This window comes from Rousettus aegyptiacus, unplaced genomic scaffold, assembly GCF_014176215.1.
Source record: "Rousettus aegyptiacus isolate mRouAeg1 unplaced genomic scaffold, mRouAeg1.p scaffold_m13_p_11, whole genome shotgun sequence".
Lineage (NCBI taxonomy): Eukaryota > Metazoa > Chordata > Mammalia > Chiroptera > Pteropodidae > Rousettus > Rousettus aegyptiacus.
This window is the reverse complement of record NW_023416286.1, coordinates 47,357,749-47,380,657: the sequence shown is the minus strand read 5'-3', so window position 1 is coordinate 47,380,657 and position 22,909 is coordinate 47,357,749. Positions and strand designations below refer to the sequence as shown.

Below are 22,909 nucleotides of genomic sequence, written 5' to 3'. Positions count from 1 at the left end.
AGGTAATAGCTATAACCGGATTTTATAAATATTATAATTCTTAATAAATCATCTATATCATGGAAAAATAATGTAATTACAGTAGATCAAGATAAAAATGCAAGAACAAACTAGCCAAAACTAGGAGGTGGGTAGTGAAGGAAGTGTAATTGTGCCAAAATGTTTATCTTTTCCTAATAGGAAGTTGATAGGCTTTCATTTATTAAGTTGAGAAGTATAGATTTAAGTTTATTACTTTGAAGTTATAGGTTACAGACTGATTTTAAAAGGGAAGAAAAAATAGAAATAGCAGTAAGGAACCGTAAAAATCAGAAGACGTAAAAGAAGTAAGAGCAAGTATCTGTAACAAAAAATTTAAATGGAATAGACTTTCATGTTAAAAGATACAAGTTTGTAGATGATGTGAGGGGAAAAAAGTATGGTAAATAAGATTAAGTAAAAACAAATCTACTAAGAAAATTTGAAAGTGAAAGGAGAAAAGGTGACAATAAAAAGAGGACAGAGTTCATAATGTTAATAACTGACAAACTGCGTAAATGATCTGGGGTTAGGACAGCACACAGATGCATGAAGATGCATGAGAGCCTATGTTTTATTGTCAAATGTTCAGGGAACATTTTAAAAAATTGAACAGTTTGTGGCCACAATGAAAATCTCAAATGTAAATAATATAAATAGTACTAAATATAATAGTATAAGCAACATTCTCTAATATAGTGTGATAACATTAAAAATAAATAGCAAATGAAGAACTAAAACAAATACAGAACACACAGAAAACGATATCAAACCTGTGAGATGTGACCAAATATTGGTACTCAGGAGAAAACTCATACATTTAGTCATGCTCAAACCCAAAAGAGTAAAACACTCTAAATTAGTTAAGCATTAAACTCAAGGTTTTATGCCTCCCTGTCACCTAAAGAGAGCCAAAGAAAGGAACTAACAAAAGTAACAATAGCAATTAATGAACTTGAAAACAGGTGAATTCATGAGCTAGTTCTTAGAAAGTAAAACTGTTCCTCATGGTAATCAAAAAAACAAAACAAAAACTGTAATCAGGAGATCCAAATTATCTCAGATATAGAGAAAATTCAAAGAATTAGTTAACATACTTTTTTGGGGGGGATGGTCCCACTGAGTATGTCAGTACAAGATTGCTCTGTTAAGCACATTTAATATGTTAAATATATGGTTTTAACATTTTGTTTTTCAGTCTATTGTACAAGTGGAGACATTAGGAGAATTTGGGGTGTTCTTTACTCTTTTTCTTGTTGGCTTAGAATTTTCCCCTGAAAAGCTGAGAAAGGTAAGGACCTCAATCTGTGTTATTGCCTCCAATTTAACGTAAATGGTTTTGGTTTAACTTTTAACATTTGTTCATGACTTTGCTATTAAATTTAATATTTTTAGAATAGAATATGATGTTTTGGTTTGATATTATTTTTGGAACGTAAATTCTAAAGGATAAAAGATGTTAGAAAAAGTAAAACTTCAGTGAATAAATGGAATTAGCTTTCTTGTGGCTAATTCCAAAATAGATCTGAGAAGCAATATGTTTTGGCCCCCAAGAGGGGCCAAAACTGTTAGAGGCTGAAATAACATAAGGATTGAATATTTCTATTATCTTAGAAATAAATTACTAATTGCAATTCCTGAATAAGTGGCAAATTTTGATTTTTATTGCTCTGTCACTGTTAAACGAAAATATTTGAAAGATTAATAATAGAAGCATATATATGAATAAATGTTAAAATAATGGCAGCAACAGTTGCCTTAAATTTGTTTGCTTTTAGAATTATTACTTTGAATGCTGAAATATTTCAGAATGGAAATAAGAGGTTGGAACAAACACATCACAGAGGAGGGAAATAGTTCATTGATAAGCTGATGGGAATGGAGATAGGAGAATAAAAGGAACACTATTGGGTACAAAAAAATGTCAATTAAAATCAGGTACCATTTTGCCTACCAGTATTAACTAGAATATTAATGTCAAGTGAACAAAGGGTTTTAAAATGACAATGAGAGGTAATAAAATAGGTGTTCTTAACCAGATTAATGAAAGTTTTTTGAGAATAATTTAGCAGTTCAAAGAGCCTTAAACCTAATAGTTCTACTTTTGGGTCTCTATTCAAAGGAAAGAATCAAATATAAATTGTTTGTTTGTTTAAATTAACCCACAAAATGTATCCAGCTCCTCATTGTAGTATTTTTATAAGAGATTAGAAGCAATAACGATGATCAAATATTATGTAGCCATTAAAAGTATTACAAGAATGTGTAATAACAAAGAAAAATATGTTAAAATGCTGAACTCAAAAGGAAAAAAATGAGCAGATAGCATAAACATGGCAATCCAAAAGGATCCAAAACACATAGGAAAAGTAACAGGAATTAGCATACCAAATAACTGTGGAGACTTATTTTTTCCTTCTCCATATTTTCCAAATTTTCTATAATAACCAATATATACTTTTTATAATAAGGAGAAATAAACTTTTCGTGTAAAGTCTTGTGTTTGCTTTCAAGGAGTAACTATTCCAGTTTTGCCGACCTCTTTTCCCATTTGTCTCCTTGTTCATCTTGTTATTCTTTGACCTTTTGTTTCCTTTGACCTCATTTTTTCTATTGAAAGCTCCATTTGTCTATCTACCAATTACTCTCATTTCCTTCTCATACTTCTTGAGATATGCCTTCTCATAATGCATTCCGAATTACTTTAGTGTTTTTGCCAGGTGCTTTTGTATCTTTTTACATGCTTCTGGCATGATAACCTCCATATATTAATTTCTGAATTCAAAGTCTAAAGAAACTTGGCTACTTTCCTGGGTCCTAAAGAAAAGTGGCTGCATTCTTCCTGTTAATTCTGTTGAGGTATGTATGTGGTGGGTGGAATGGAAGAGAACCAGTTTGGATGGCAAGGACCTCCAGGGCCTCCAAAGGAGCTGAGAGACTGAGCAGGAAAATCATCTTGGGACGGCTCCATGAAAGTCAGGCCTCTGCTTCGTAGCACAGCATAGGCTCATCTGGGTTTTCATGTGTGTTTAGTTTAAAGAAGTTCATAGCAAACAGTGATGACTACCTTGTGGTTTAGAGCAAAGAGGAACAAAGTTCTGGTTCTCCATCAACTAGCATTGCCATCTGAACAAGATCCCTCACATCAGTTTCCTCATCTGTTCAGTGAAGGATTTGGAAGATTAAAGTTTCTTCTGACTCTCAATTTTCATAATTTATATATTTCTCCACTGTAATATTCAATGTTAAACAGAAAAATGTTATACAACATAATGCTAACATTATTTTCAATATAAAAGCTGCATACCTTTATCACTATTATGATATTTATATAATGCTATAAAGGGTTTTACACCCTCAGTCATTTTAGTTTGTACTTGGTGTTGTATGAGTAAGCTTAGTAAGTGTGATGTTGTCTGATAAATGGAAAGGGCACCAGTTTAGTGACGGGGCAGTGTTCCTCACGTCTTGTCTGGGGTGAGCTGGAGTCTAATGTCCCTTTCAGCTCTGATGGGGATTCTCCTTTGACCAGTGCACAAGCTCCAGAGAGCCTTGGCTGCTGCCCCCTTGTGGTGGCCCTGAAATGTGACTTACACCAAGAAAGCATCCTATCCCTTTCTATCTAGGCCCATGGATTCAAATTGCAAAATGTTTATATGTACCTAATAAACTACAATTTTTAAGTAACACATTTGTTTTTCTTTTTCTGTTTCTCAGGTATGAGTAATGGGCAAAACTTTAGAGCACCTGAAGTAACTAGTGTAATCGTTCTGAGTTGATAGAACTCCTGCTGAATGGGTTACCCATGTGTTCTTATCATGGTGGGAAATTATTTAATAGGGTTTTTGAAATATTAATAATTGCTGGAAGATCCCCTTAGGTCTTCTGTAAAATCTCCTAAGGTATAATTAAAAACTATTCAAAAACACCAAAGTCTAAAACTACTACTACTACTTTGACGGTGAAGAAAGTTGTGGACTTTCTGTTCTGCCCACTGGTACCATCGATTGTCTAAGTCATTTATTTGTGAGTCATCATCTACTGTCTCACTTCATTCTTCTAGCTTCACTTAAATTGTTCTCTAAGTTTTATATCATAATAGTTCATCAGTTTTTGTCTCTAAATTATAAAATCTTTGAAGGCAGAAGTTGTGTTTTCTTTTTTGTTCCTTATTTGTTCTCTCAATAAACACATGTTACATATAATGTTCCATACATTCTGGTAGCTTCTGAATTTAAGGTAATGTATATAGTCAACAGTGCCCTTTGGGGGCTTATATTGGGATTTCAGAAGAATATGAGGGAATTGTAGATAGGAAGTCCTAGGAAAGGAAAGAGGAAAATAGAACTTAAGAGGATATGTGAGGCTATGTGTGCATCTGGGTATGTGGTCCAGATGCATAGGGAGCAGCGCTTCAGCTGATGGGATTCTCCCATCAGTGCTTCTTAGACTCTAATGTTTGAGGAATTGCTGAACCAAAGGTTCTGATGTAGGCAGCCAGAGGACCTGCATGTCTGTGAACACAGGTGGTACAGATGCTCTAGTCCAGGGTCCCACGTTGAATAGGAAGTTTCTAAAGGATGCCCTCTAGGGTCTTTTCTGTTATCCCCTCTATACCTTGCTTCTCAGGCTAAATGGATTCCAGCTCTTCAGACCAAAATGTGGCAAGACACTAGATCATAAAGTCAAAGGTTCACTCTGATAATGACCTCACCTTTCTCTACAAATGCACTAACTAAAATGGAGAGATTGTTACCTGTCCAAGGTAGACAGCTAGTTAGTGACAGATTCAAGCCTAAATTCCAGGTGTCCCTAACTGAGTGCTAACACTACTTAAAGAAGGAACTACTAAAACCTCTGAACCTAAAATCCAACACGCCCAGCCTCTTCAGGAGAGGCAGCTGGCTGTGTGGGTCTGATCTGGTCTTTCATCACCGCTCCTTGGCTGTAACATACAGGAAGAGGAAGAGTAACTAGGAAGAGATTAGCTTTATAATACCCATCATCGCTTCCAAATACAGGAAGTAGAGAACATGAAATTTGAACTTTGAAGGAGCAGCATTTGTTGACTAACCTTTTCCTTCCTTCAGGAAGGAGAGATTGGGGCCCAGGTTGGCCAGAGTCACATGGCAGAAGACAGATTTGGCTCTGCCCTGAGGGCCAAGCACTGAGTTCAGTTACTTCTGTTGGTGTCCTGCCGTTTGGGACTTTACAGGGTTGAGAGGCTCCTATAATTCATTTCCCAAAGTTAGAAGCTTCTGTGATAGATAGGCAGGCTGGCAGCAAGTCACAGCTTTGGGAAGGGCCAGAGTGTACATGTTTTTATTCAGCCACAGTAGGAAATCAATACCGAGCCTTAGGAAGAGCCTCCCAGCTACCCTGCTTCCCAAAGGAAATATCGTGATTTTGCCAGAAGTATTGGTTTTTACCAAGAACCAGCCTAGGGAAGGGAAAAGCTTATACCATCCAAAGCACCCAAAGGTGAGTAGATGTGTTGAAACACAGACAAAACTGGCCAGCCTTGGCCTTTGACTTTACCATCCCAGACTTGTGCTGAGCCATGCATCTCTTACCCCCTTCTCCTGGGTCCCTATGAGCTCTTTCAGTAGAGGGACTGAACAAGGGAATTGGTTTTGATTGGGAGGTTGCAGTGAGGAGAAGAAAATGAACAAGCGCTTTAAAGTAGGATAGATTCAGTTTTGGGTTAATTTCTTTTGTTAATCATATTTGTATAAATATCAGATAGTTGTCTCTTCAATTAGATTGAAAATCCCCGAGGGTTAGTATCAAACCTGACTTTCACATTTTCTATCATGTCTAGTAGATTGCTAAGTACATACCAAGGCACGCCTAGTTAATATATGATTATCAAGCCATGCCGTCTGGGTTTATGTCTTGAAAGTGACTTCCCTGGGATCCTGGGCAAGTCACCTAATCTCTATGGGATTCAGTGTTTTCATCTAGAAATGGGGAAGATAGTGATAACTACCACTGAGATAGTGTTCTGAGAATTAAATCATATATAAACAAACATGTATATACACAGACATGTGTTTAGTCCCTATAAGAATATCTAGAACTCGGTAAGCCTTAATGTTAGTGTTTACTGTTTTTATTATGTTAAGATTACAGCTTTGGATGTTGTGCTTATGTGTCCAATGAATAATTGCTTCCGGAATATATACAATATGTTGTACATATTCCTAAAAGATTCAGGCCTGCCCCATTACTAGGTTTGTGTGTGTGTGTGTGTGTGTGTGTGTGTAGTCTGCTTGGTGCTAGTCAAGACATGACCTATTGTCACTAAAACATGTATAAATAAATGTGCTCTCTTTAGGTGTGGAAGATATCTTTACAAGGACCATGTTATATGACACTATTAATGATTGCATTTGGCTTATTATGGGGACACCTTTTACAGATCAGACCCACTCAGAGCGTCTTTATTTCTACTTGTTTGTCCTTATCAAGCACACCCTTAGTGTCTAGATTCCTTGTGGGTAGTGCCCGGGGTGAGAAAGAAGGTAGGTGATGGTATATTCTAATATATGTTGACATATTACACATTTAATTGACTTGAATTCACTTCGAAGGCCTGCTAGAAAAAAAAATAGCAACTCTTACATCTTCCCTGGGGCTTTCCTAACAAGTATGGTTACCTGTGCTTGGTTCTGCTATGAACTGAAGTCTGTAAATTCAGCTTTCCCAGAATTCCACTTAATCAAGAGAAGTGCCTTTTACGCGCTCATATATTTAGGACAGTTTGAGGACCACTTTTAAGAGAAATGAGTCTACGTTGACAAATATACTATAGAAACAGTGGATTTAAGAGATTGATATACTTCACCAAATCTGAAACTACCCACCTCCAGTATTCTAGTTATGTAAGATATGTGTTTATTGCCCAGACTGCTGTCAACTGGTCTTCTGTTACATGCAGACTTTAAGCTCTACAGCAACAACCTTACATGACTATTGGTTTAGAATGTTTTAAAACTCTTAAGCTATTTCATTCAACAAAAACTTAACTTTGTACAATAAATATATTAAGCCTCCTAAAAGGATTACCTGAACTTCTGATCGAAGTGCAATTTTTGCTGGTCATAGGGATTTTGATTTGGTTTGGTTTGGTTATTTTGCTTCTTTTATATAAATTTACTCTATCAGATATGTCTTTAAATATGTTATTGTTGATAGATTTTTTTTTAAAGAAAAAAAATAGCTTATTTTAGGGGGGAACATGACAATTTAGTGTTTAGAAGCACATTTAAAAGGTCCAAAGCCGGAACTGGGGGTTGAAATTGGAGACATTTAGAGGCCTATGTGAAGTAGTAAGTTCACAAAAAATATTTCGTTGTCCTTTCTTTTTCCAGATTCATGTAGTCCCTTCAGCTAGATATACTGCTTTTCTGTTCTGTCCATCTAATGAGCCAGTATTTCCCAACCAAGTCTTTGTCTCGAAGGAATATTCAGTGTGGTGATAATGGTGGGTCTGAGAGAAAGTGACCTGGGAAGCCAGGCTCTGCCTTGCAGATGTGACCAGAAAGGGATGGGGCCAGGTCTCTTTTAAACAGCTTAGATAAAAAAATAAAGATTGGTGATAAGACTGCTGTTTCATGTGTTTTGGGGACACAGTGAAATTGGTGTGATTATCCAGGTCTATCATATTCTTGTTTTCCATTCCATCTTTTCATAATGGCATTTTTCTGTAATTATATAAGTAACAGTAACTAGTGGAAATAAAATATCGAGAGATTGTCTTTACAAAACTTTTTTAATCTTTAAAATTGTTTCATTATTTGCTCTCAAAGAGATTTTAAGGTCTATTCTCATTTAAAGTATCAAAATTATTTGAATTGTTATGAAAATATGCATGATAACTGTATTTTGACTTGGGGTATTTTAAAATACTGTACACTTCTTTTAATAACCTTTTTTCTCAAGCAGGTGACCTTGACTATAGCGCTGTGTTGCTTGGAATGCTCGTGATGCAGGATGTACAGCTGGGGTTATTCATAGCTGTTATGCCAACTCTTATCCAAGCAGGAGTCAGTTCATATTCTAGGTAAATATTTTTCTTTATTTCTTTACTTCAGTTTGTTTTTCTAGTTTCAAATTATTTGTTTACAAAAATACTATTTAATGCCTTTTTCCAAAGATATGTTCAGAGCTTGTATAGCATAGACTCTAGAGTAACACTACATGAACTCATACCTTTTACTATAATTTAGAAAACTTCTTTTACAATTTTTATAACTAGGGAAAATTTACAATTAAAAAATTAAATCAGTTGTAATGTTAATATAAACTTTGCCTCTCTATTAAGCTTTATTCAGAATTAATCTTGATCTTTCTTAAATGAAAGAATTAACTTCTTCCCCCAAAATATTTCACAAGTAAAGAATAGAACAGAGACTATGATAAAGAATACTTTTTTAAATAAAATGATTTAAATTACTTAATATCTTGCAAAATCATGAAAGTTCTAGAAGAAAGTATGGATGAATTTATAATATTGAAGATGGAAGGGCCTTTCTGTTTCAAGCGGAACATAAATTTTAGAAGCCATAAAGGACAAGAAAAGTGATAAATGTTACTACATTAAAGTTTCATACTTTGAATGTTTAAATACATGCAAACATACATATGCATAATACATATTCACGTACACATACACAATACACACGTGTGCATGTACTTGTTTGACAACCAGGCCAAAGACAAATAGGAAAGATGTTTGCACACATGTTAAAGACAGAAGGTTAAGTTTTTCATTTCATAAAGATCTCCTATAAATCCTATAAATTAATAAGAAAATTGAAAAACCCAGTTTTGAGCAGCTAACATAGAAATGAGTAAATGGAAGATGCTCACCCTCTCACAATGGAAAGGCAGTGGAACCTTTTACTTATCAAATTGCAAACCTTTAAACATGGGATGATGCCCAGAGTGAGGAATGGCACTCTGGGATCTTGCTTGCGGTGGGAATTGGAGCAGCTTTCCCAGCAGCCCATTTTGCAGTGTCTGTCAGATGTAGACTGTTGCATACAAGTATGCTTACAGAAACTCATCTTCGAGCATGGCAAGAACTTAGAACTGTCCAAGTGTTTGGCTGAGAAAATGATGGCACCAACACATGCTGAAATTCTTAACTCAGCTGTTAAAATGAGTGAGGCTTGTGCTAACATAGAAGCTTTGCCAAAACATGATAAAAGGAGAAATAAAGATGCAGAATAGTAGAGTATTCATCATGTAAATGAAAAACTGGAAGTGTGTGGGGGCATACAAATGACACTTGAGCTAGTAGAAACTCCTCAAATGTTGTCTTGAAAGAGATTGTAGTTGTATATTACTTTAACTTTTTATTTGTACCTTTCTGAGCTGTTTGACCATTTTATCCTCATCACAATGTATTTAGTAGACAATTGGGAGATTGATCTGAATGCAAAGCTCTGGGCATGGTGATTGCAAAGAGCATTTGTAGCAACTGGGAACACAGGCCTTGGAGCCAGACACCTGCAGATACCTGACATGTGAGCTGAACAATCGCTTGGTCTCTATCTCTGCTTTATTGTCAATAAGATGGGGGAGGTGACAGCACTTGTTTGCTAGGGCTGGTGTCAGGATTTTCATGAGAAATTCAAGTCTTAAGTGGCCGTAATCTCAGCTAAAAACGACTGATTCTAGAACACCTATAATGTGCTGTGCACAGAGGAAGATGGCCCACTCTCAGGGAGTTGCTATGGTGTTTGGGAAATATAATGAATGAATGATGAATCAGTGAAATGATAAGAAAATATCTAGTGTAGATAAGTGCTGTGCAGAGAATTACAGTGGGGTGATGAGTCAGTGAACAATGGATGATCACTTCAGATTGGTAAGGCCTCTGAGAAGTTTGACTTTGAGGCTGAACTGTGAAGGACACAGCTGAGCCAATCAGGGAAAAGAACCTAGGGTAAGGAGTGAGCATCCAGCTTAGGGAGCTTGGTGCAGAGGCCCGATAGCTAGAGGGAGCATGGCCTGTCAGGGAGCAAAGGCTGTTGTGGATTGCTTTGTTGGTGAGGGAGAATGGAAGGTTCAGCTGGATGAAGAAGTGGTGACTCACCTGCATGTCACAGGAGCTTTGAACATCTGATTGATGTTCCCAGCATGTTGTTTTGGCTTTGAGTGTGAACGAATCAGTTAGGAAGCCTTTGGGGAGATGATGACATCTAGAGAAGGGCTGCCCTGGTGATGGACAGGGCCAGATTTGGTGCTACAGCACTTTCTTGTGATGCCTTGATGTGTGGGGTGAGCAATTAGTTCAGTGGTCTGCTAGTGGGATATGGAAGACTGGTCAGGCATTTGAGGTAGACTCACCTACTTTGTTCTGTTGCAGCAAGCACATTCCTATTCTTGCCAGGGCTGCAGACTCTAATTTTTCACAATGGCTTTCCTTCTTTATTAACAGACATGGAGTCTTTCACAATGACTAGACTTCTTTGCTTCAAGCCTAGCTCTGTTCTAATTCCCCTAAGCAATCATGTGCAACTTGAGGTTTATGTTCAGCACTGCTATTTTAAGCCTGACTTTAGCATAGTAGTCCTCTCTTATCTGCGGGGAAAATGTTCCAAGTGGATGCCTGAAATTGCAGATAGTACAGTAACCTGTATATACGGGTTCTTGTTTTGTTTTGTTTTTTGTTTTTTGGGTTTTTTTTTGTTTGTTTTTGTTTTTTACATACCTTTTCACTTAAAAGAAGCACTTAGGGCTTCTCTTTGGCATATCTGAATTGCCAACATCACTTCTCTTGTTCTTGGAGCCATTATTAAGTAAAATGAGTGATACTTAACCACAAGCACTATGATACTCAGCAGATTTGGTAACCAAGGCAGCAACTAAGTGACCAACTGCCAGGTAGTCTATCAGTGTGGATATACTGGACAAAGGGATAATTCATGTCCCAGGCAGGACAAAACAGGACAGTCGAGATTTCATCATGCTAATCAGTATGGTGCATAATTTAAAATTTATGAATTGTTTATTTCTGGAATTTTCCATTTAATATTTTCAGACCACGATGGACCAGGGGTAACTGAAACCATGTAAAGTGAAACCATAGATAAGGGGGGATTTGTATTCTTCCATCGAGAACTTTTAAACAAGAATTTGGATCTGAATAGTTTCCTAAATATGGCAGAGAGCTAAGAAAATATGTACATAATTGTTATAAATGCTACAAACATATAACAGTATCTTCCTTATGAAATTCTTTGGGCTGAGATCTTCAGAATATATTCTGAGATCTGAATAGCACATTGTAAAAAGACCTTAATGCAGAATCCTTTTCTTTATGACTCAGTAATAGACGTAAAATTCAGAGTTCTGGTTTGGGATAAGGGAATATTTTGCTGAAAGTCACCGGAATTCTTTAGTTATGCTTCTAATGGTGAGCCTGTAGTGTAATTTTACAGGGCGACTATTGCCTATGAAGAATTTCAAATGGGGGTTAATTCCTGATAACGAATTTTATTATCTATCGACTGAGATTTATAAGCTGTCAGTCAAGAGTCATTACATCCTATAAAATGTATTTGCTCTAAAATATTGATTGTAAAACAATCCACCTTCTATATATGATTCAGACGACTTCTGAGGTTAGTATGATTGATATATTTTATTTTAATATTTGGAAATAAAAATATGAGATTTAGGTCTTTTATTTTGCAACATGTTAAACAGGTGGAAGATCAATTTATTAGGTCTTTTTAGAGAAATCTGTTTTGGAGGTGAAATAACATGTCTTTTTTTTTTTTTTCTTTCCTAGCATTGTCATGGAAATACTACGAATACTGGTTTTGATTGGTCAGATTCTTTTTTCTCTAGCTGCTGTTTTTCTGTTATGTCTTGTTATAAAGACTTACCTCATAGGACCGTATTATCGAAAGCTGCATATGGAAAGCAAAGGGAACAAAGAAATCCTTATCTTAGGAATCTCTGCTTTCATCTTTTTAATGTTAACGGTAATTCTCAAAATATATTATTTGTATAATCTGATTTATAATCCGTTCACTAAAAGCTTGTGACCAGTTCTCTATCTTCATTTTAATAATAGTTAAAATATTTGAAACTCTTATTAGTATTTTTAATTTATGCTACCCATCAATATTAATAGAATGAGTTAAACCTGTTTAACTGTTTTAGCTCATACTCTTTTAAGCACTTTGCTAAAATGGTATTTGTGAGAACTGCATTAAAAAAGCAAATATACTGTGGGAATGAAAAGATACCAATGTCAAACCATGTTACTCTGTCTTAAACTTTCAAACAGCTTTGTTCCTAAAATAAAATTAAATTTAAAACAGTTTAAAAACAAATTTAGTTCTGTTTGGTAATGACATACTTGTCAACAGTAGAACTTCTTTGCCTTAAATGTGAAAGGTTAGAAATAAAAAATTTGTTTTGGAAGCAACCCTCTTATTTAGAGGACAAGCGTCTCATGAGAAAATAGGAGAAATGCTGTTAGACCCCCTATAAATAGTCTAACTAGTAACAGTATCACCATATAATCCCGCACTTGCCCTTCTTGACATGTATGCCAGGGAAATGAAGAGTTACAGAAACTTACATACAAATGTTTTATAGCAACTTTATTCATATTAGTGCCAAAGCATCTAAATGTCCTTCAACAGGTATGTAGTTCAACCAGCTGTGGTCATCCACACTAAGCAAGACCAACCATTTTTGCTGGTTGCCAGACATTAATGAGAGGGTGGGGCAGGAAGGATCCTTATGGTGAGGTGATATTCCACCTCTGTTCACTGTATCAGTATCCTGGCTGTGGTCTTGTGTTATGATTTGGTAAGATGTTGTCATTGGGAAAACTGAGTAATGAGTACATGATACCTCTCTGGATTATTTCTTACAACTACAGTTGAATCTACAATGATCTCAGACTAAATTTAACTTTTAAAAAAGGAGATTAACAAAAATTACTTCCTTATATATGACTTAAGTGCCCCCTCATATCTTATAATCTTGGGAGAAGACAAAGATTTGCTTCTGCTCAAACCTGCTCAAGTATCTGACTTTTTTTACATTGCTTTATCTATTCCAGAGTATTTTCCTCTTTGAAAATAGCATCCAGGAAAACTCTCTTCCCTGGATAACTTCCTTGTTATTTCCCAATAGATGCATAAGTTAAAATAATTCCCCATTCATTGGTTCTCAGTTTTATTTCTTTATCTGACAATATTTACTCAGCACCTGCTAACAATTGCCAGGTATTATGTTAGGTGCTGAGCATTTCCTTATCAGATATTTTTATAATTCCCATCATACTCGTCATTCATTGCCATGTGCTATTCCACTGTGTATGTCACCATCTGTCCTTTCTATTGTTAGCTATTAGGATTTGTTTCCATTTGAGGCTGTTGTGAATAAAGCTGCTATATAAATTCTTGTATATGTCCTTTGATGGACGTGTGATTTCATTTCTGGTAAGTATATATCTAGGAGTGGCGTTGCTGGGTCCTAAGGTGTGCACATTTTTAACTTTGGTAATTTCCCATGCTAATTTTCCCCAAGTAGTTGCGCTGGTTTATACCCCTACTAGCATTATGTGAGGGTTCATTTTCTCTATGTCCTCACCAACATTTGGATTAGTCTTTGTAATTTTAACCATTCTGCTAAGTAGTAGCAGTATCTCATCAGAATGATTTTCATTTCCCTGATGACTGATGGTGTGAGCACCTTGCCATGGTCTTGTTAGCCATGTGGACATCCTCCTTAGGGACGTGCCTGTTAGAGTCTTCAGGTTATTTTTCTGTTGGATTGGTTATTTTCTTACTCATTCATAGGAGATTTTATATATCTAGCAAATTTTTTTTGTCATTTTTTTTAACTGAAATGAAATTCATATAACAAAATATGCCTTTTAACCATTTTAAAGTATATCAGTCAGTGGTTTTCAATATGTTCATGATGCTATGTGGCCATCACTCCTATCTAATTCCAGAACATTTCTATCACCCCCAAAGCAACCCCTATCTCCTAGTTCTGTCTGTTCTCCATCCCCTAGTAACCGCTAATCTACTTTCTGTTCCTTCCTATGGATTTGCTTCTTGACATTTCATATAAATGGGATCAAATGATATATGGCCTTTTGTTCATGGCGTCTTTCACTTTGCATGTTTTAAAGGTTCATCCATGCTGTAGCATATTTCAGTACTTTATTCCATTTTATGACTGAATGATATTCTATATCAGATGGATTTGTGCTAATATCTTCCAGTTTGTGTCTTGCCTTTTCACTTGCTTAATGGTATATTTTAATAAATAGAAATTTTTAATTTTAATATAGGCCAGTTATTCAATATTTTTTATGGTTAGCACTTTTTATATTCTGCGTAAAAGATCTTTGCCTAGTCCTGTGTCATGAAGATGCTCCATGTTGTCCTTTAGAAATGTTATCGCTTTACTCTTGTTTAGATCTATAGTCCATCTGAAGGTGAGCTTAGCACATGATGGAAGGTAGTGGAGAGAATCTGTTTTTTCACATGCTTTTTCCAACACTGTGTGCTGAAAGACCACTCCCCAATAATTGTGTGGGGTCACCTTGCCAAAAACAAGAGGCCATGTGAGTGTGCATGTGAGTACATGTATTTCTAATGCTCTACTCTTCCCTTGGCCAGCTCACCTGCCTTTACATCTGGCAGTATAGTGCCCAACTTCCTTCTCTGTCAAGGTCGTCTTATCTATATTTGTGGTCTTTCTAGAGTCTACATTAAGGTTTTTTTATGTTTTTATTAAAATATAGCTAACATACAATATTATATTAGTTTCAGGTATACACCATAGTTATTCAACATTTATATACCTAAAGAAGTGATCATCATGGTAAGTCTAGCAACCATCTGACACCATACAACACTATCACAATATTATTGACTATATTTTTTATGCTGTCCATTGCAGCCCCATGACTTATTTGTTCTATACCTGGAAATTTGAACCTCTTATTCCCTTTCACCTCCCCTGCCCTCAGCTTTTTAAAAAATTTTTAATTACAGTTGACATTCAATATTATTTTATATTAGTTTCAGGTGTATAGCATAGTGGTTAGATATTTATGTAGTTTACGAATTGATCTCCCTGACTAGTCTAACCCACCTGGCACTATACATAGTTATTACCATAGTATTGACTGTATTCCCTATGCTTTACATTCCCATGACTATTTTGTAACTACCAATTTTTAGTTCTTAAGCCATTCACCTTTTTCACCCCCTCCCCTACTCCCTCCCATCTGGCAATCATCAGCTTGTTCCCTGCATTGATGAGTCTGTTTCTGTTTTGTTCATGTATTTGTTTTGTTTTTTAGATTCCACATGTAAGTGAGATTATATGGTATTTGTCTTTCTCTGACTTATTTCACTTAGCATAACCCTACCAGGCCCATAGATTTAACGTGTCAGTTTTCACACACAAGAAAGTTTTGTTGCAATTCCAGTGAATCTGTAGACCAGTTGAGGGAGAGCTGGCATTTCAGGATTCCAAGCCTCCCTCCCTCAGTGTGGTGCACACCCTCTGTTTACTGAGGCCCTTGTTCGTGTTTCTCAGCAGTATTTTGTGGTGTTTGATGTAGAGTTTGTGTGCTGCTTTTGTTATATATTCCTAGGTGTTTGATGTGTTTTGATGCTATTTTAAATGGCATTTCTTCAAAAGTTCATTTTTTCTATTTGTCTCTCGCTGCTATTGCCTATAGTTTTAGTATCTCAGATTTAAAAACAGCTACTTCTTTCCACTTGTTTTGCATCAGTAATGTCTCATCAAGAAATCTGAAGCTTTGCATTCAACAGAACTATAGTTAGCAAGCTAATAAGCCATAACTATTCTATCTGAATCTGACTCTGTTGAATCTAGTCATTTTTAGATTCATTGGTGCTTCCCTCTGGTTTCCTACATCTCTAGGTAGTTGCTCATTAGTTTTGTCTGCGTTCTCTTAAGTGGTTTGCATTGGTGATAGGAATAGTTTTTTATACAGTGTATTTTATAATGCCACAGTCTGGCTGTTTATTGATTCAAGGTAAGGAAAAAGAACCGCGAATATTTAGAATAAATTTTGGAAAATACCCTCATTCAAAAATTTCACAATAATTATATGAATTATTGTTTCAAATACTTTAATTTGATCCCCCCCCCCCCCAATATGGTTAATTCAATTAATGTTGGCTTCCACGTGTTGTCTCTCGGGTCTTCCCACAGAGTTCCCAGTGGAGACTTCACAGATGTGCAGCAATATTTGCTTTTTACAGCTTTATTGTGATGGTTTTGCTGTATCCAACAGGCTGTGTTTGGGTGTGAATCCTACTTTGGCAGAAGCTATTGGTAACCGGTAGCACTGTGTATGTGTGATGTGTGGTCCTTCGTTCTTCCTCAGGTCACAGAGCTGCTGGATGTCTCCATGGAGCTGGGCTGCTTCCTGGCCGGAGCACTCATCTCTTCCCAAGGCCACATGGTCACTGAGGAGATTGTTTCTTACATTGAGCCTATTCGTGACTTCCTGGCTATCATTTTCTTCGCATCCATAGGTAACCTTTCTTATTTATGTCATAATGTTTAAATTGTATTTGTTAAACACTTACAGATTACTTCTATAATCTGTGCATATGCATTTTTTTATTTATAGACCATACAGTGAAGAACAGTTCCCATAAATATTAGAGTCTAAGGAGAAATCTTATTTAAAAAGATGGAAAATTTGAACTGAGTGATGTTAATTGGTTGTCATGCTCTGTCAGTGTTAAGACACGCTCATTGATGGGTATTAAAAAGGCTCAGAGGGAGGATGACCCTCACTTGGATGACTCCACAGGGAAAGGTGCTGGTGCTCGGCAGGGTAACAACTTCAAGTCAGTGCATCAAAATGGGAAGTTTTGGAGGAAATAACTAATTCTGATAAAAAAAAATAAAAATAAAAATAAACTGACCATGTCGAGGCACGCCGCTCTAGAGATTTCCCACTGTCAGGGTGTCTTGAGTGGCCAGTCCCAGAGAGGTACAAGTGGCCACAGAATCATAGCCTCTGTATGTTGCACATCCATTTGACACCTCCTTGTACACACCACTCCTTACTGCCTGGAAGGCTCATGCACTCTGCACTAATCAACAGGTTCAGTGCCATCCCAGCAACACTTTGAGAATGTGGAAAAGTAGATTCTAAAATTTATATGGAAATGTGAAAGGCCCTGAATAGCCAAGTCAGCCCTGAAAGAGAAGCACAAAGGTGGCCCTTCACAAGAGGTGAAATAAGATCAGTCATGAGCTAGCTGCCTTAGCTATTGGATGTCCTCTGTGTTCTGTGAGAGAGCCCCACTTGGTAGGTGTTGGCCTCTTCCTCTCTGCCCTCTTCCCTCATCCTCTTTCCTTCTTTCTCCCCTGAGTGTGTGTCTCTTCTTCCCTTACCCTTTCTCCTTGACCCCCTCTTTCCACCCTTTACCCCTGCCTCCACTGCTGGTCCCACCCTCTCAAAATGCGAAATAAGCTCTGATTCCTGAACTTCCATTCCTGGTTCATGATTCACTTCTTTTCTGTCACTTCTTTTCCAGACAAGGTCTAATAAAACTGATTAAATTGTAACCTTATTCTTACCACATTCCAGTTCTGGGTTCCATTCCTGAGATTCCCAGGTCACCCTGACTGGTATATGTCACTTTGTGTTCTGCCTGCTAGGGTTTCATGGAATGTTCGCTTGTTAAAAAACTAAAATTCCATAACTATGTTACTTAAAACAGACATTTTGCTTTAATATTCCTCAAATTAGGATTCTTGATTTATTGAGAACCATGCATTCTAACAAAATAAAACTCATACATGTTTTTGCTTCAGTTATTTATAGTCATTATATCAAAGGGAATTCAAGTTAATTTCTCTGCCAGCTGAGAAATGTGTATACAATTAGGTTTTTATTCTCTAACCAGTAAGAGACAGAATCTTTTTGTTCCAGGGTTCTAAGCAACAAGTTAATGGCATCCGTTTAAGAAGATACCTTTACTTTTCTGCATATTTGACCTCCGTGACATATAAATGAATAACAGGGTCCCATTTTTAACAAACATTCATTGATCTCCTGCTTTGTGCCAAGCCCTGTCAGAACCACAAAGATGATTTGAACCTAGCTGCAGGTACCTGCTTTACACATCACGGTATTCACTCACTGCCCAGATCCACAACTACAGATGAGGAAACCGAGGCAGAGAAAGGTTAAGAGGTGTGCCAGCGAGCACAGCTGGTTAGTGGTAGACCTGAGATTTTAGCCCAGAGCCTGCACTGTTTACCATTGTGCTATCCCAAATATACATCTGTTATTTGTTGTAAAGATGAATGGCTATAAGTAGAAAAAGTCTAACATAACTTGTATGCCCTCTTGTTAAAGTTTTATGTGGCAAAGACATTGTAACATGGATTTCACCTCTTTTCATTTTGTTAATGTTAGTAAGTATGGGCTCCTGTCAGTTTGACATCATTATTGCTCTGTGCACAGTGCTCTGTTCACTGCTGGAAGTCATATGAGTAAACATAGTCTCCACCCTCAGAGTGGAAAGCCTCTGTCATCTGGCCTGTATGCTGAGGGCCCGCTAGTCGTCTGGGCCCAGGTGCTTGCTTTGACAATGAGGGACTGCATGATTTCAACCACTCCACAGTGCTGTTTATACCAGACACAAGAGCGTGTTGGGGAGACCCAGTTCCACCGCGGAGTCAGTGAACTATGGGGCTTCCCAGCCTTGAGGTACAGACAGTTAGACGCCTTCTGTGGCTGCTTTTCCTTGTCTTCAAACTCTAGGAGCCATTTGCATCATGGTCAGAATGTTTTCATGAAGGAAACTCTGATTTAACAGCAGCTTACCATCATGCTTTGCTGTGTCCTGGTGAAGTCTGGCAGAGGGTTATGCACCAGACCCATGGAGGCCGGAGCCCGGGCAGCAGTCCCTGGAGCAGCTGGCTCAGGAGCCTCTGGCAGCAAGTGCTTGGATAGGCACATAAATAAACTGCACGAGAGGATCATGCTTTCAAGAACTTTATTCTTCTCTTGAAACAAGTATAAGGAGCTTGAGAGTTAATAGATTTTTCACTAAGAAACGGGTGTGAATTTGTTGGGAGATGGGTTGTGTAATCCTGAAAGAATTACTATGTCTGCTTTTTTCTGACCAGGCCTTCATGTGTTTCCCACTTTTGTGGTGTACGAGCTCACTGTCCTGATGGTCCTCACTTTGTCGGTGGTGATCATGAAGGTATTGATCCTTCCTCTCAGTGATTTGTGATTGGTAAAATTGCATGTCACACAGCACACATTACTTCCTCTGGGGCCTAACTTTTCACCTGTAGCTGTGCTGAGTCTATGAGCCCTCAGCAACACCATTTACTTAGTCTGCGGGTTGGAGTCCCCCTCCCCTGCCACCCAGCACAGCCTGGGGACAGATCTGGGTTAGGATAGGAATAGTTTGAGTTTGTTTTCCTTTGTTCATCTCAGAATTGAGTATGTTTAAAATTGGGCATTAAAAAGCTGGAATGGGAGAAACTGCTTTCTGGATTCTCCAGTGAAATCCAGTCCTTGCACTATAATTTGGCTTCTATCCTGAGTCTAAAGAACCACATAGATCTCTACTCTTGTGATGCCTGCAGACATACATTTTAACGGCCACTGAGAATTATTTTGCCACTATCCACTTGTCTGTTCTCCATGACTACAAGTTCCTGAGTCTCCTGTGTTAGCTTGTAATTCAAGGTGCGTCTGAATATCCCGATGATTGTCTAGCTGCCCACCAGCTCCAGGCCGCCTACTCCCAGATTTTGCTCACATGACAGAGATACGTTTCTCTCTTATTAAAAGTAAAATTTCCTTCTTGAATGCTATGTGACATTAAATGTGGTTAATTTAGTTTGTTTTCTGGTAGTGAACCCAAATCCTTGATTTTGCCTTGGTATTTTGTGTGGTTTTATTTCACACATTTTGTGTTTATTTGGTGCCTTCTGCATACAAGTGCCTCTCTGTATGTCCCCTCCATGTGTTACTTAAGGGCTGTCCCGGCATTTAAGTGTCCCTGTTTTCTGTGTGCTTGGCTGCCAGGGCTCTGGTTAAGCAATAACACGGGGCTGCTCTTGCAGTTCGTTCTGGCGGCGCTGGTCTTGTCCCTCCTCTTGCCAAAGACCAGCCAATACATCAAGTGGATCGTGGCTGCAGGGCTGGCCCAGGTCAGCGAGTTCTCTTTCGTCCTGGGAAGCAGAGCACGCAGAGCGGGCATCATTTCTCGAGAGGTGAGTCTCCGCCCACTTTCTGTGAGTATTCATGGTCAGGCAGGTGCTTTGCCACTGTCCTCTCCAGTACTCCTAATGCTGATGTTTGAGCATCATGCAGAGTTGTATGTGTACAGTTGTGTGTGTGCATGCAGGTGTGTGTGTGCATGCAATTATGTGCATGTCTACCTGCTATTTTGCACTTACCTCATCTTTCTCTCTTGTTTTGTTCTACTTGTTTAAACTTTTATTATTTGCCTTTTTTTAACTGGCTCTGAACTAGAAGTTGATGAATATTATTTCGTGATCCATGACTGTCACTTTAAATTTGGTAAGAACGAGGTTTTGTGCTTGACTGCTGGATGTGGGTTATGGTTCTAAAGGGAAAGAAAAGCTCCCCACTCCAGGGTTAAATATGCAGTAGTCTGTTGTTGCTCACCTATGTTAAAAGTTTAATATTTAAAACTTGAGAATTCTTTCAGGATACAGTGACTGAATTGAGTATATAACTGAAATGATAAGGGCAAATTGATGTTGTAACTAAGAAAAGCATTTGATAACTAAAATTAGAACATTACTATTTCAGGAAAGCAAGGTGGAGATTAAAGGAACTTTTTTGTTGACGTTAAATGGATAAAATGTTGAGTAATAGTGTAGAAACCTGAACTCCCTGCTTTTGAACTGTTGGTTCACTAAGAAGTCACATGTGTGTCAGGGTTGGAAACCTACCCATGCACTTTGTGTGTAAACTTTTAAGTTGTGGAAATTAGCTGTTTCTGCACTTCCCAGTGTAGAAACAGTTAACTTTGGGATGTTTTTAAATTGCAGATTTGTCAACACACAGGTTTCTGAATAGTATTTTCTATTTAAAATTATTTTTGACCCTTTAGCCCTCTTCTGCAATGTAAGTTTTGCTTTTGCCCTTTTTGATGTCTAAGCACAGTTGAACTTGCTGGGCCTGATCCCTGAAGCCAGGGTAGGAGTTTTCCCCCTGCTCTCATTCTGCTCTTCATGTCAAAGACCACGGTGGGTGGGCCTCCTGACTGCTCCCACCTTACAGTGATCCTCCCGCAGCTGTGATGTCAGTAGAGCCTGCCCTGCCAAGTGACACTTCAAATATTTGGTTCTGCACACCTGCTCCCTAATAAATTTGGGCCATATAAATATGAAAGTTCTTATTGGCACACGTGAAAAGCTGGTAAGCTTTCAAAATTAAATGGTTGTCTCCGTGTATCCTTAAGTGTGAGGAAGATAAGTCTTGATATTAAACAGCACCAAAAACAATTGCTGAAGAAACGTTTTTGTACATGAGCTCCATTTGAGACCTGTCCTGAGGCTGTACCCTCACTCTAAGTGGCACCCCACGGGGTCTGTCTGACCACCTACTGCACCCAAGAGATGCCCCCTCGGGTTGCATAAACTTCAGTTTGTGGACCAGTGATGTGTCAACCTGATGACAGTTTCTACTGATGGTCAAATCTCACTCCATCTCACATCCAAATGTCAGTGTACCTGTGGCTGTATTGGTGTACCTAAGAGTGGACCTGTGGGTTGAGGTGGGACAGCTAATCTTGAGTGAGAGGACACCCAGCCTTACTTGTTGTGGGTGCATCTCCCAATCCTGAGTGTGACCACACCCAGCCTTCCCTATTGCAGGTACATCTAATACTGAGATGACACTCAGTTTTATCTGTTGCAGGTGTACCTCCTAATCCTGAGTGTGACCACACTCAGTCTTTTACTGGCCCCAGTGCTTTGGAGAGCTGCAATCATGAAGTGTGTGCCACGACCAGAGAGACGGTCAAGTCTCTGAGGGCACCGATGATGAACAACTTTGCAAAGTGAAACTTGTGTGCAGGAAAGCAGACATTTTGGACAGTTCTGTAATTGCGCATTCCTTTGAGCTAACTAACTACATTGGGAACGAAATACGCCATTAAGGGCAGAGGGGTACCTTATTTGCCCAGCTTTACAAACTATTACTGCCATATTTTAGAATCTTCCAGAGTACTTTATTGAATTCAGTTGATCATGCGCAGTATAAACATAATGCTACATTTTACAAATCGCCTTGACTATTTTGCCTGGATGTGCCTTTTTTTCTGAAATTAATGTTAACTTTCTATTGTTATTTTATCAGTTCATGATTTTTTGGTAAAAAAAAAAAAGAAAGCTTTTTAATTTATTGTACAACTTTAGTATTGTAATCTGTTGGTCAATATTTGTTATTAAATATTTCTGTGATGTGAAATTTTAATTCTGGTAATGATTTGGAAAGTTACTTTTCATCATTAAAGCCTATGTTTTTGAAAATGAGACATATCTTCTAAATATCTATTTGCTTTTTATTATAATAATTTTAAATAAAACACTTCCATGTCAATTTTTATTAGGTATACCATTCTTTTAAAATATTTGGTTTTGAATCACAAGAATATGCATTCTTTAATAAAGATCATTTATAATCAGAATATAATTAATTGAAACTTATTGGAAATATTTTTTAAATTAGATTTTTGTTTTACTAATCACCAATTTTTAAATTAAGATGATTTGTATATTACCACACTGTTCTCCAAGAAACCAAATTAAATGCAGTGCTATTTGCGAAGTCTGG

General features: G+C 37.5%; 1 protein-coding gene across 8 annotated transcripts in view; it reads left to right on the top strand.

Moving 5' to 3' along the window:
• TMCO3 (transmembrane and coiled-coil domains 3) overlaps positions 1-22,610 on the top strand; it is a 38,323-nt gene extending 15,713 nt beyond the window's left edge. For 6 of the 8 annotated variants that reach the window (XM_036228784.1, XM_036228785.1, XM_036228781.1 and 3 more), the window contains 8 exons: positions 1,217-1,309; positions 6,356-6,542; positions 7,963-8,083; positions 11,825-12,020; positions 16,439-16,589; positions 19,210-19,289; positions 20,164-20,313; positions 21,992-22,610. In XM_036228784.1, the coding sequence (XP_036084677.1) occupies positions 1,217-1,309; positions 6,356-6,542; positions 7,963-8,083; positions 11,825-12,020; positions 16,439-16,589; positions 19,210-19,289; positions 20,164-20,313; positions 21,992-22,105 (1,092 nt within the window). In that variant the 3' untranslated portion in view covers positions 22,106-22,610. Of the gene's footprint in view, positions 1-1,216; positions 1,310-6,355; positions 6,543-7,962; positions 8,084-11,824; positions 12,021-16,438; positions 16,590-19,209; positions 19,290-20,125; positions 20,314-21,991 lie in introns of those variants that run through there. The other 2 variants (XM_016151938.2, XM_036228786.1) reach the window with 2 other exon arrangements.
• Positions 22,611-22,909: the final 299 nt, after the last annotated feature.